The 14,905-nt window shown below is 42.6% G+C and overlaps 2 protein-coding genes across 2 annotated transcripts; both read left to right on the top strand.

Annotated features, from left to right (window-relative positions):
• Positions 1-925: 925 nt before the first annotated feature.
• Positions 926-1,876, top strand: LOC127032121 (olfactory receptor 12-like). The gene has a single exon (XM_050919151.1). The coding sequence runs from the start codon at positions 929-931 to the stop codon at positions 1,874-1,876; it is 948 nt and encodes a 315-aa protein (XP_050775108.1). The 5' UTR covers positions 926-928.
• Positions 1,877-13,201: 11,325 nt separating this feature from the next.
• Positions 13,202-14,134, top strand: LOC127032541 (olfactory receptor 5V1-like). Its single transcript, XM_050919844.1, has one exon. The coding sequence runs from the start codon at positions 13,202-13,204 to the stop codon at positions 14,132-14,134; it is 933 nt and encodes a 310-aa protein (XP_050775801.1).
• Positions 14,135-14,905: the final 771 nt, after the last annotated feature.

Raw genomic sequence — 14,905 nt, 5'->3', positions numbered from 1 at the left:
GTATTACAGCTGTAAGGAATAGCAGGTTAATTTGGCTGCTAGTCTAGAAAAGATGCCTTCCAAAAGAACAACTCAAATTTTATGAGGAATTTGTTTAACTTGGATTACGAGGGCCTTATCTGCTTACAGTCAAGTTAAAGGCAGCTTTGCCATTAAAATCAATCTATCTATGATGAGATTTTCAATAGAACTTTAGTGAATTAAGGACACAAATATTATAAAAAGTCAATGGGGAGTTGGGTGGCTCATTTTGAAAATTACTCACAAGGTACTTTATCCCTTGCTATGGTAGTATTTGAGCAATTCCAATATATTAGTGATTTTATTATCACAACATCCTCTGAGTTCTGAAAATAGTATTATCTTCATTTTCAGAACTGGGAGCTAAGAGACAGAAATATCAAAGCTGAGAGTTTTCACAAGAGCTTAATAGTTAGACCCCAGATTTTTAAAGATATTTAGGATCAATTTACGGCATTTAGAATTAAAGGTATTGATCAGAATGGCCCCTTCTGGTCTTGGAATCTATGAATCTAGGAGCCTAGTGAGATTTTGCAAAATCATCTAGATGTCTAACCCTCATTGAAATCAATGAGATTTTGGTGCCTTGGCGCTTTTGAAAATTCCACTAGGCACAGAAATACCTTCAAAAATCTGGTCCTAGGTGACTAAATCCTACTGAAATTGAATAGAATTGAGTGCCCAATTCCCTTTGGCTGCTTGGAAATCCCAGCCCAAGTGACTGGGCCAAGGCCTCACAGGGAGTCTGTGGCAGAGCTGGAAAATGAACATTGATCTGCTGAGTCTCAGACTGGAGTCTATTCCACATGACCATCCTCCCTCTTTTCATGAAGCCCATCATTGCATCTTCTTCATTTGTCTCTTCTTTAATCCTTATCTCACACCTTTTCCAAAGGATTTAACAGCCATGGTGCCAGTGAGAGAGTGGAACTGCACAGCAGTCATGGAATTCATCCTGCTAGGGTTTAGAAATGGTCCAGGATGCCAGATGATCCCCTCTGTCTTGTTTCTGGTGATCTACACAGTAACCGTGCTGGGAAACACCACCCTGGTCCTCATCATTAGAGTCAACACTCGCCTTCACACCCCCATGTACTTCTTCCTCATGAACCTGTCACTCTTAGACCTCTGCTTCACCTCCACCATTGCCCCCAAAGCCATGGCAAGCTTCCTATCAGGGAGCAAAGCCATTTCCTATAACGAATGTGCCACCCAATTCTTCCTCTTCTGTTTCTTCCTTGCCACTGAAGGTTTCCTCCTAGCAACAATGGCATATGATCGATACACCGCCATCTGCAACCCGCTCCTGTATCCCGTCACCATGTCCAAGTGGGTTTGCATTCAGATGGTGGTAGGGTCGTATATCTGCGGCTGTGTGAACTCCATGTTGCAAACAGGGTTCACCTTTATGCTGCACTATTGTGGATGTAAGGCGATCGATCATTTCTTCTGTGATGGCCCTCCCTTGAACAGTCTCTCCTGCAGCGACACGTACATCAATAATCTTGTGATGTTTACCTTATATGGCCTCATCATAGCGATCACTGCCCTGATTGTGCTCATCTCCTACATCTACATCATCTCCACCGTCCTCCGGATTCGCTCTGCTGAGGGTAGGCACAAAGCCTTCTCCACTTGCACCTCCCACATGTTGGTTGTGACTTTATTTTATGGGACCACTGCTTTCATGTACGCCCAGCCCACTTGGTTATCTTCTCTGTACCCAAGGAAAGCATTATCTGTGTTTTACACTTTTGTCACCCCCATGTTGAATCCCTTTATCTATAGCCTGAGAAACAAGGACGTTAAAGAAGCTTTGAGAAGGACTATGGGCCACAAATCCTTGACAAAATGAACCTTGCATTTCGACAGAGAGACAGAACACAGCGTGTCAGCATTCTTTTTAATTTGCACAAAGAACTGGAGCAACAAGAAAAAACTACAAAATTATGACACACTATTTCATTGTTTTTCTTTCTTATTTCTTATCCGGCTATAAAACAATGAGTTTTTGAAACAGGTGGGTGGACATCTAGTACAACTCGTCTGTATGGCCATCTCTTTCTCTCTGACTGTCACTATCACTTCCCTCTCTAGTTAGCACTATATTTACACTTGTGCATGTTGGTGATTCAGGAGATCATTCAGACATGGAGACTAACAGAATTCTAAAATGTCTTTATTATTTGTAGAGACCTTCATGCTTCAGGACATGAGCCAACCACTGACTGCCTGGGCTAGGATGAAATTTTCCTCACAGTTTAGCCTATAATTTTCCTTCCTCTGAAGCAGCTGATATTGACTACCACTGGAGACGAGTGCCTGGACTAGAAGAACCACAGGGCTGATGCTGCATGGCAATTTCTCTGTCAAGTGACAATATAGCATGTTAAAAACAATAAAATATGTTCATAGACTTCAAATCTTTGTGCATGTTTTTACATTCCTGTATCTGTAGAATAGGTAAAAGCCATCTCCAAATCCTTGGGGAGCTGAAATTAGTGTGCTCTACAAAAGGATGTAGGCATCTAACTGCTTCTTTAGGTGCCTAAATCCAACATTTCAGTGCCACTGAGCTGCACAAAACCTGTCGCTTAACCCTGTGAGACTTTAAAATCTCTAGGTGCCTGACTTTCCAACATTAAAGTCCCCAAGGCTCTTTAGTGTCTGACAGTCAGCATGTGCACAGCCACCTTAGTGTAAGTGCCTGGGTGCCTATCTGATCTCTAAGTCTCAATGGGGTCCTCAGAGCAGGTGTGGCACCACCTGGCTAGCCTGTGGGGATTGATCTGGTAGGTGGTCTCAGACCACATCTAAACATGGGGGCAGGTGAGGCCTCCCTTATAACTTTTATATCCTGGGTTGAAGCACTCACTTGGGATGTAGAAAACCTGAGTTCAGTTCCCCTCCCTGTGTGATGTGCGGTTGGTATTTGGACTTGGATTTCTAGCCTCCTAGATGAGTGTCCTAACCCTGGGCTATGCTATATTGTAGGCTGAATGTCCCTATCTCTCCTGTAGAAGCTGTTCCACTTTGTAAGAAATAATTAAATATACACCGAGCAACAAAGTGAGTGAGAATGAGTCTATTGTGCAGCAGTTTGAGCATCCAACAGAGAGATGCTATTGGGCAAACCCTTCATCTTGTTAGGCAGAAGGGGGAAACTGAACTGGATTTATCCACAGCCTGGCTTGCTACACTGACCACTTAACTGAAGGGGAGGCCTCCCAGACCTACCCCCTGGTAGTCATAAAACACCTGCTCAGCTGCTGAATCCTTTGGGCCCCTAAACTCCCACATCTGAGATGAGTACCATAACCACTGGGATAAAAGTCATGCTGGAGCTCTTCTTCCTAATTCTGTCTTCTTGTTTCCACAAAATCAAATGGATATAACTGGCCATGAACAAATTCAGGCTGGAAATTAGAGAAAGGTTTCTCACCCTCAGAAGGGTGAGGTTCTGGAACAAACTTCTAATAGGAGCTGTAGGGATGCACAACTTAATTAGTTTTCAGAAAGTGTTGGACAAAATTATGATAGTGTGATGGTGTAGGGCAGGGCTCAGCAACCCTGGTGCTTACTTCTGGTTTATGTCTTATGTTCCTAAAGGACATGCTTAAGGTTTTCAGCTGGACACCACGGTTCATGAAGGAATCCTTCCTCCTCCCACCAAGGTATTCTGGGAGGGTGGGTTTTTTTTCCTCCTTCCTCTGAAGCATGAGAGTTGGCCACGGTTGGAGATAGGACCTTGAATGGGATGAGCCAAGGCTCTGAGGTGTTACTAAGTTTTCTCTCTCTCAGATGTTTGCCTACACTGTTCTTGCTCACATAGTCAGGGATTAACTGATTGAAAATTAGCTGAGAACACAAAAACTAACTGCACTTTTTTAAGTACATTGGAAGCAGGAAGCCAGACAAACAATTAGTGAGGCCATTGGATGATCAAGATGCTAAAGGATCACTCAGGAAAGACATTGCTGTTGTGGAGAAGCTAAATGAATTCTTTGCATTAATCTTCACTTCAGAGGATGGGAGGGAGATCCCTTCAGCTTAGGTGATAAATTAGAGGAACTGTCCCACACCGAGCTGTTGATAGAGGAGGTTTTGGAAGAAATTGATAGATTAAACAGTAATTAGTCATGAGGACCAGATGGTATTCATCCAAGAGTCCTGAAGAAACTCAGATATGAAATTGCAGAACTCCTTCTTTTGTCATGAGATCTATCATTTCACATGCACTTTCTCCCAAAATTGCCTTCCACCTTCAGATTTGCAACCACTTCCTTCCTGTTGGTTAGAATCAAGTGAAAAATGGCTCCGCAGCCACACCTTTCACCCATACTCTGACCCCCACCCACCAGCTAAGCCCCTTACTCCCACTCTGGCCCAACCTACCTAGCTAGGTTTTGCAGTTCTGAGGTCCCAAATTGGGCCATTGCAGAGTAATAGGTCACATCCATAGACTCTTACTGTATACGTGTGTGGGGTTTTTGTTTGTTTTTGTGTTTTCAGAAAACCTAAGAAGCCATTTGCACTGAAAACACTCAGTTCAGCCTATGTGAGCAATGAAGATTTACTCTGGTTGTTAGAGATTGTTGAGATTTTAAAGCATTGTAAGAGAGGTGCTCAAATCCTATTAATTCTCCCAGTTACTTTAAAACCCTAAACCAGACCAAGACTTTTATTTCTATTTATTTGAAAATAAGATCCCATGGGTCCAGAACCTAGGTCTGCAGAGGTATTAGTCACTTAACCACTCCAAAATGGTATACAGCAGTAAATGTAACCAGCCTGCATGCAACGTCCCGTGACTGTGGTGGAGACAGACCATGGGAAGATCCACATCAGGGCTTTGATAGGCAGCAGCCCCATGGCTCCTGACTGGCTCCCTGCCCTATATAAACCGAAAGGGTGCTCCAGGCAACAGTATGGATCTTCTGTAGTTGCTCTGACTGTTCTGGCTCTATGTTCTTGAACTCCTGGCTTGACTGTGCCTTGTTTTGGACTTTGCCTCCTGATTCAAACATGACTTGTCATGAAACATGACTTGGATTCTAATACTCGTTATTGACCCTGGCCTGGAACTGACTATAAACTCCTTGGCTACCCCGAGACTCAGGTTTGCCCCTTGTCCCTGACTACCCTTTTTGAGTTCCTGAAATTGATAGTCTTCCAAATATCCCATGGAACTGGGGAGTGGTGTAGCTCATAGGGCTAGCTTGCCTTTAGTATATTCAGTGCCTTACCTTCCTTATATTTAGCTAATTTCATTATATTCAGCTGTAATGCAAGAAACTTACAGGCCTATATCCTGTAAGATATTAGCTGAAGCATTAGTTAGCAGAAGTGTGGTTAAGTAGACTGTAACTCTTGTCACAGAGCAACCTTTACCTTTAGGTTTGGGGAACTAAGAAGAGCTTGCTCAATGGCAGGAGTTAGAATGGTCCAGTAAATTTTGCCACGGAGAGATAGCTCAGTGGTTTGAGCATTAGCTCTCTAAAAGTCAAATTTCCTGAGGGAGTACCATGAGTGTTTTTCCTTTATAACAAACTACAGCACATTTCCTAATGAAATGGAAACTGCATGGGTCATTTCTAGAAGTGCCTAAATGATTTAGAGCACAAGTCAATGGGACTTGGCTGACCAAGTTGCCTGAAAGAGGAGATGGTGTCCCTTCTTCCAACCATTAGCCCAGTGTTCCTTATTGGTGTTCTGGAAGACCTGGGTTCAATTCCCCATTCTACCTCCTGTAGAGCAGGGACTGAAACTTTGACCTCCCAGCTGAAGGCCCTAAGCACCAGTATATAGGTACACAGGGGTGGAGTTTTCTCAAGCTTTCCCATTGAAGCTATTCCACTTATATAAAATACTTGGCTAGTCATGAGGCAAATATTACACTGTAGCTCAGTGTTAGGGGACTCCTTTGGTAGGTTCAACTCATTGGTCCATTGAGTGTACAAATAACTTTCATTTATACATTGTAGAACAGCTTCAATACACCAGAACACCTTATAGCCCAGATATTAAGTCACTTTCCTCAGAGAGAGGAGATCTCACTTCAAATCTCTGCCCCCAGCCCCATGTAGAGAGGGGAAGAAAACCATGGTCCCCCACGTGCAAGGAAAGTGACTTACCAATGGACTGAAGTTACAAGAAAAGGAGCAGCAGAGGGACTCTGCTTCCTCCTGCTGTTTTGTGAATTTAGCACAATCTTTATTTTTTTGGCTGCAATAATTCAGTAAAATTTGCGTTAAAATTATGAATAATTTTGAATTGATCTTTTTGGTGAATAAACTTACAATTTATCTCCTCCTTTGTCTCAACAGTTATTTACTGCCATCATAGAATCATAGAACTGGGGCTGCTGATTGTAGGGCAGTGGTTAAGGCACTGGACTAGGACACAGATGATCTGGGTTTAATTCTGGTCTGCATCAGTGACTTCTTAGCAGAGGAGAGATAGCTCAGTGGTTTGAGCATTGGCCTGCTAAACCCAGGATTCTGAGCTTAATCCTTTAGGGAGGGCCATTTAGGGATCTGGGGCAAAACTCTGTCTGAGGACTGACCCTGCTTTGAGCAAAGGGTTGGACTAGATAATCTTCTGAGGTCCCTTCCAACCCTGATATTCTATGAACTGGAAGGGACCTCAAGAGGTCATCTTGTCTAGTCCCCTTCACTCAAGGCAGGGCTAAGTATTGTCTAGACCATCCCTCACAGGTGTTTGTTTGTGCAACCTGCTCTTAAAAATCTCCAAAGAGGAGATTCCACAACATCTCTAGGCAATTTATTCCACTGTTTAACCACTCTGGCAGTTAGAAATTTTTTCCTAATGTCCAACCTAAATCTCCCTTGCTGCTATTTAAGCCCATTGCATCTAGTCCTTTCCTCAGATGTTAAGGAGAACAATTTTCTCCCTCATCCTTGTAACAACCTTTTATGTACTTAAAAGATGTTAACATGTCCCCTATCAGTTTTCTCTTCTCCAGATTAAATAAACCTATTTTTTTTTCAAATCTCCCCTCAGGTCATATTTTCTAGACCTTTAATTATTTTTGTTTCTCTTCTCTGAACTTTCTGTAATTTGTCCACATCTTTCCTGAAATGTGGCGCCCCGTATTGGACACAGCCTAAATACACACTTTTTTGTTTGTAATTGACTGTTGCTGAGATTGTGTACCTAAATCCTGTGATAATCCAAGTCTCATTGCTCTTGTTTTCAGGCACAACAGAGCATTGCTTGAGTGTTGACCCAGCCCAGTGTTACTGGTAGCTTGTTACAGAGAGTAAACTTCAGGGATCTTGTCCCAAGGGGAACAAAACAGAATTTAAACCATTCTCAAGGAATCAGCTTTTAATCTTGGAGGCAGTTCAGGAAAAGCTTTTTATTCCACTCCCACAGATAACCCTAGACACCTTAGTGGTTTCATTGCTCTGGGTAAAGGGTCCAAGGATCATATCTATAGACCTATTGAATGTCTTGAGATGCTGTATTCCAGATGCAGATAGACTAGGTAGTCTACCTACTTATTGATTTGGCTACGAATACAGAGAAAATCACAAGTAAGAATGATCTCACCATATTTATGATCCACATTTAAAAGGCAGGTGAGTTGATTCATATTCCTATTTATTTTAATATTCAATTTCAAAGGACCAGATTCTGCTCCACTTATCTAGGGTTGAGTTTCTCTGTAGAGTCCCATTGACTTCTGCCGGGATGCAACACTCTGCTCACACTGTCAGTTACAACACAGGAGCCGTGGCTGGCAACCCAGCTACTATATGAATCACTCAGCTTGCTAGCTCTCTCTCTCTCTCTCTCCAGCACTGAGACATATTAGTTCAGTTGGTGCGTGTTAGCAGTAGTATTTGTGTTTGGGGATGGTGAGGTTGGGGGCAGGGAATTCTCTGGAGACGGCAGACATTAGGGTTTAAACATCAATTTGACGTTGGACAGAACACTGACTTCATTCCCATTTCCAACTAAAAATCAATGTCAAAATAGCCATTCACTTCCAAGAGGGCACAGCCTGATATTCAGAGTCAAAAAGAGGAAGCTGCTGTCTAAAATGTACCTCCATGTGTCACCTATAAATACTGACTGACAGGATTCTGTAGGTTTAGGTAGTCAGGAGTCTTGTTAAATCCTCGACAGAATTCCTGTATTCCAGGTGCTCAAATTCATTCATTCTCCTTGATCTTTCCTTCACATTCTCACAGTGCCTAAGAGTAGTGTCTGCTGGAAGTCACTGACCATGACGTCTTGCAGTCCTAGCATGTTTCACCCCTAGCTCCAATAACTGCTAGGATTGCGTTTGTTCTAGTTTTCTATAATTGCTCCCCTTCAAGGCAGCATTCTTCATACTTCACCATCCTGTCTTCTTGTTTTTTTTGATTGTCCGCTGGCACAGAAACATCAATTAACATGGGCTTGTTTGCTGTATTTTTCTACACCTATGTCTGGCCTGTCTGACTGCACCATTCGGTCTGTGACAATTGCCATATTCCATAAATCTTACCATCTTCATTCTCTAGAGCTTGGTGCAAGTATGGATTTTTACAGAGGCTCCATGCAGGCACTTTGCAAATTCAGACTGTCTTCATATATTCTTTTCCAGATAGACCCTAGCAGTTGCTCAACGCATGCTCCACCATCCTTTCCTTTTTATAACACATTCTGGGGCTCAGAGAGCAGTTGTCGGTGAATTTTACTTCTTACAAAAATAAACCCCATAAGGATTTTTCTTTTCCGCTCATAATGAAGCTCTCCCTCTTCTTTTCAGGGATCCTTCTACAAGTCATGAGTTTGTCAATCTTCTATCACCAATAGGTTCGATCTCTCTCCACCACTGTCTGTGCATTGATCTCTGTGTAAACCTTTCAAGTCTTGTTGCTTTCTCCTTTCTTTCATGCTTTCTTGGGCTTGGATGCAGCTCAGTCATTGCTTGTTATCGTGACCGGATGATCTTTATTCTGGTCAACTCCTCATATATTTTGATATTATAGTCTTCATTATCAATTGTTTTCTCTACAGGTAGCAGATGTTTTCCTTTATCACATCATGGGATGTACATCCTGTCTATGACTTGATTGCTATCTAATACTCTATGCATCACCGGCAACTGTCTGTCTTCTTTGGATGCCATTTTTTTCTTCTCTCGATTCCACTTGATCACTCCAGCAATATTCTGTACTACTGGAATCCCCCCACATATTAATGGCTCAGATCACATTCTTAGACTTCAATTTTGTCCATAGAGTAGTTTGTGTACATCTGTAATATTGTTTCCTCACTTTTTATTTCAATTTCTTATGTAGAGGCTCTGACAGTTCCCTGATTCCAAGATATTTGTATGGGTCATGCTGAGATATCCTGGATAGTTCCTTAATTAACTTGTATGTCATCAGATTGTACCAGTCTGGCCATTTTTACAGATGCTGACACAGAGTTAGCCAAGCCAACGCATAGCTTTATAGCTTCACCAATCTTTTCCACACATCATCAATCCCTGTAGCTCCTTTTTGTGACTGTTCATGTAGTTTCAGATTGCTCAATTTGAACAAATTGTTAACTAGTTGTTGGTCTTTGCTGATATGGTAAATTGTGGTTATCTCAACAAGCATCCACGTCAGTGGCAGCTTGGTTACCACAAACAGCACTTGTGCTGAGGAATCCCCTTGAAAGATTTCTCTTTTAAGTTGAACCTCATCAATGAGTCCGTTCCAGGTAAAGTCTAGTGCTCCAGTTAAACATAGATTGCTGCAGAAAGGAAATGATCTGTGGATGAACCATGGACATTTTCAGTGTCTTATTGATCTTGGAATGCGAGACTGTTGGATGCTTTCTGGTAGTGTACCCACACAATCATTTAATGTTTTTCTTTCTTTGTTTTGCATTGTACCTTTTTGGGTTTTGAGAAATGGGTGGGCAGAAGCCAGCCCACTGATGAAGGACCAACACCCCCTAGCCTAAGGGGACGATCTACAGGACCTGGAATCCAAATGATTTCGGGGGACAACCAATGAAATAACAGGGACAGGAGTGCTCTCAAAGGGTCAAAAGAAGGGACCCTGACGGGTACACTGAGCAGAGAACCCACGACAGCTCCCACTGGTCCTCAAAGGCGTCAAGGCTGCCAGTGGACGCTGCTCAGAGAAACACTACCCAGATACGGGAACGGACAGAGGATCGGAATTTGTTTTGCATTGTAGTGGGGTGATTACCCTCTCCTGCCCTGTGGGGCTTTAAACAGCCCAGGTGAGGGCTGTGGCTGGGACAAGAAGCCTGGACTGATTGGGGAAGGTATGCTCAGCTGTGGCCATGCCCCAGTCAGGCCCAAGTGGCCCCTAAAAGAGGCTGGGAGCCAGGGCAGACTTCCTCCACTTGTAGAGAGAGAAGAGTCTGGCTGAAGGGACCTAAGCAAGACACCAAGATTGGAAGAAGGGCTGAGGAAGGGCCAGGGGAGCTGGGAGCTCCTGCCTGAAAAGTCCCAGGCTGCAGGCCTGACTCTAGGCTGAATAGGTGCAGGGTTGGATAGGCAGAGGCAGTAGGTCAGAACACCTTTGCCTGTGATGAGTTGCTGATGCCCCAGTAAACACGGGCTAGAGGGAGACTGGTCAGTAGCCAAGACTGAGGCGATGTAGGGATAGTGGGTGGGGGTTCCCCTGGGAGGGGGAGACCCAGAACTGTGGGGGTACTGCCAGGGGGCAGCACCTAAGTAAAGGGGCACCAGGGTCCTGGGAGGGACAAAGGGGCCAGCAGCGGTAGCGGGACACCGACCTGCAGAGCGCGCTCCAGAGGCTGGATGCTAATTCCTAAGGATAACCAGCAGAAGGCACTGCCAGGTGAATCTGCGCACGCTCACATGCATCTTGTGTGATCCTCCTGTTTAGCCAGAGGAGGCCTTTTGTTCCTTTCATGTTTACAGTGCTGCCTTTTTGCTTAGGAACCAGCATTCCATTGTGAGCTAGCCCTATCCAGATCTTCTTTGCCAAAATTATTGTTAGAAATTTCTATATATATAGTAAACACATGGTCAGTCTATAATTCATAGGATCAATACAATCTTCTTCTTTCTTCCTTCTTTTTTCTTTTTTCCCCTGTATGAGAAGAGTTGTCCCTGTCACCATCCATCTTGGATACCCATTCTCCAATCACTGTTTATTGAACACCTTAATAAATCACAGAGTGTTGTAAGGCGTTTGAGCCAGAATCCATGCATCTTATCTAGTCCGGGTGATTTCCAGTTTTTCATTTATCTTAGAACCTCTTTTCTTTCTGTGTATTGCTCTGTGGAGTGTTTTTTGTAAACCTTTTCTCTCTTTTGTAATCTGATTCACTGTCTGCTTATGTTGTACAGTCTCAGACCAGATTTCCTTCCAGAAGCAGTGAAACTGCATTTATTTGCCTATTCTGTTTTGTTTTTTTTTAACATCAGTCAGATGAAAGACTCTCCTAGGGTCTCTGGTGAAGTGACTGATCCTATGATACTAATAACTTTGTGCTGAAATCTTTCAAGTCCATGACTCTAAGTGATCAGCTTCTTTTACCTTGTTCCTTCATAACTTTCTCATCTTTTCATTCAGCTGATATTTCATCTCCAAGGCTGTTTACTGCTCTTTTCTCTTCAAATGATTTTGCTCATATTCATCCAGTAGGCTGGTATCTCAATGAAAAAGCGTACTCTTCTGTTTTAACCTTCATTTCCATGGAGATTCTTGAAGACAGGAAGTTTTCTAATGGTTCATATGTTTAGGTTGATTAATGTTAAACCAACGAGCTGCTACTGTTACTATAACATAAATTATATAATTGTACTGACTAATCATTGCTGCTGTTTTCTCCAGCTTCCTTGAGCACTTCATTAAGTGCTCACATTATATCAACCAGTGTGTGAAGGTCTACAAATTTCACAGTTGATAGTGCTGGTACTCAATATCTCTTACATTCTGCATTATCTCAATCAACAAATTCTTCATATTTTCTGTACTTTCTTCAGATGCTTTTTCACTCACATTTGTCCTCAAATTTTCTTCCATTTCTGGCTTGCGTTGATCCTATGTCATTGCTCCCTCCAAAATGTTTGCATGTAGTTCTACATGACTAATCTCACTTTTCAGGCTTTCAGTCTCCATTTGTATAAATTCTCCTTTTTGGAATAAAGCTCTCAGTTGTGCAGTGAGTCTATGCTTGGTAATTTTTCTCTGTTTTCATTTCTCTCCTTCCAGTGTTGGAGCATTTTCTTTGCTCCAGGCTCTCTCTTCTAGTTTTGCCAAAAGACAACCGTAGATCATTTCTTGGTTTATAAGATGACTCCTTTTCACTCTGTTGTCACAAATGAACTCTGGTTGTTTGGACAGTTGCATGATACATAGGTTGCCATCTCCACACAAAACACTCTGCTTGGGAGGAGGCTGTCATCCAGATACAGTCTTCTGAGGCCCACTTTAGAGGTAATCAATTATTATGAATGCCATATTCTCCATACTGGTTTGGGTTGCAAGGCTATACCCAGCTGGATAGGAAAACATAATTTCTAGGCCTTGGACGTTTCCTCGTCTTCTGGAATTCTAGAGATTTAATAGGGATCAATCCAATAAGATTCTACAGATACTACATTCTGTAGTTTTTGTAGAGTATTTATAGAATTGGACAGATCCCATGCTGGTGTGCTGCAGCCATAGCTCCATAGGCATCAATGGGCCAAATCTCCAGCTGGTGTAAATCAGCTGTAGCTCTATTGAAGTTAATGAGACTAATGAAAGAGATATTAGGCAAGAGAGAGACAATAAGAGAGTGACTTTATATCCTAGTGGTTAGGCCACTCACCTCCAGATACAGGATGCCAAGGATCCAGTCCTTCTACACCACAGTGGAACAGCTTCAGCAGGAGAGAATTATGTCCCACTATCCCAATGTCTTAGTTGAGCGGAGTTTCTGTGAATACCACTGGGGCCTGATCCTCGAATTTAGGCAACTAAAGTGGTAGTTTGGCACCAAAGTCTTTTTCTGCATCTAGCCCGTTTTTGTCTATTTTAAACGTACATTTTATAGGATGTAGTAAGCCTCTCTTTACATTTATCCTACTGATCAGATCAGCTCCACAGCCCATTTCAATTTATTACTGTGTTAATTTTATTTTTTTCCAGTCTGACAGATCAGTTTTCCTGAATAAGGATCAATGGGAAATCAAACTGAAGTGACTGAATTTATTATCCTGGGACTTTCCAATGACCCACAGATGCAGATTTTCCTCTTCATGGTGTTTTCAGCTGTCTACCTAATCACACTGTTGGCAAACATGGTGATCATGCTGGCAATAAGGGCTGATCCTCACCTTCACACCCCAATGTATTTCTTCCTGTCTCATTTATCCTTTGTTGATATCTGCTATTCCTCAGCCATTGTCCCTAATATGTTGGTGCATTTTGTAGCAGAGCACAAAACCATTTCTGTCAATAGCTGCATTGCACAGGTGTTTTTCATTTTCCTGCTGGCTACTAATGAAATTTTTATTCTCTCAGCCATGGCTTATGACCGCTATGCTGCCATCTGTGCCCCATTGCGTTACATGGAGAGAATGAGCAAAGGGATCTGTGTTCAGCTGGTGAGTGGTGCATGGGCAATAAGTTTCTTCCATGCCCTGCTTAACACTGTTTTTACCCTCAAGTTGCATTTCTGTGGGCCCAATCAAATCAGCCATTTCAGCTGTGAGCTCCCTTCTCTATTACATCTGTCCTGCACTGAGACCTTCACTAATCAAGTGCTGCTTCTTACTTCTATTCTGATATTTGGATCAAGCTCCTTTCTCTTCACTCTGATCTCCTACATTCACATCATCTCCACTATCCTGAGGATACAGTCTGAGGAGGGCAGGCATAAAGCCTTCTCCACCTGCAGCTCCCACCTGATTGTGGTCGGCTTGTTCTACGTGACAGGTTTTCTCCAGTACACAAAACCCAGCTCAGTTTCCTCTGTGGTGCTCGATGAAATGTTCTCCATCCAGTACAGCATCTTAACCCCCATGTTAAACCCCATCATCTACAGCCTGAAAAACAAAGAGGTGAAAACAGCTGTAGGGAAAACATTGGGGAAATTCAAATTTCTCAAGTAGTGTCAATGTTATTTAAAAAATAAAAATTGCTTAGAACTGTGGATAACTTGTGTTTGGGAGATTCTCAGCTAAGCATCTGACATTTTGGGCCAAAACTTTAGCTGGTCTAAATCAGTATGGGTCCATTGAACTCAGCAGGCCACATCCCCCTTGGATAGAAGAGACACTGGAGCAAAGGGGATGGGAACCTGGTGTGATGTTGAATCCCATAAGAATTTATGGAAATATGCTTATGAATGTGTATATGACATAACTGGAATATATTTTATGCTATATATGCCATGTAACATATCTATGTAGAGGTTATGATCTCCTGTATATATTCATCCTATTTGTATGCATGTGTTATTGTTGTATTTGAAGTTATGAATATTGGCTGTATACTTGTTTGGTTTTTAAATAGCCTTAGTAAGACATTTGGTCAGCTTCTTTAGAAAGAAATTTGCAAGTTAAGTGCCCAGTCAAGAAGCACTTAACAGAAAATGGATCATGGAAGGCTCCAATCCACAGAAGTCTACATGAGAACATTCAAGGTAGCATGTGAACCATGGCTGCTCCCTGTAAGTTCTGAGTCATGCATTGAGATGTGACTTGCCCATGTGACTCCAAAACTCCATCTTGTAGCTGGAATTCTACACAGGGGGAGGGAGCGGTATCCACCTACAAAAGAGAGTCTATTTAAGCCCGTGAGAGACCCCTCCATTTTTTCTTAAGCTGGCTCAGGAGAGAGCCTTTCCACCCTCAAGGATACCTGAAAGAAACTGGAACAAA

The sequence above is a fragment of the Gopherus flavomarginatus genome, chromosome 12, assembly GCF_025201925.1.
Source record: "Gopherus flavomarginatus isolate rGopFla2 chromosome 12, rGopFla2.mat.asm, whole genome shotgun sequence".
Lineage (NCBI taxonomy): Eukaryota > Metazoa > Chordata > Testudines > Testudinidae > Gopherus > Gopherus flavomarginatus.
The sequence above is the reverse complement of the archived record's forward strand: the minus strand, read 5'-3'. Positions and strand labels throughout refer to the sequence as shown.

Excerpts from the sequence above, each read along its gene's own strand:
- LOC127032121 (XM_050919151.1), top strand. The coding sequence starts at position 929 with ATGGTGCCAGTGAGAGAGTGGAACTGCACAGCAGTCATGGAATTCATC.
- LOC127032541 (XM_050919844.1), top strand. The coding sequence starts at position 13,202 with ATGGGAAATCAAACTGAAGTGACTGAATTTATTATCCTGGGACTTTCC.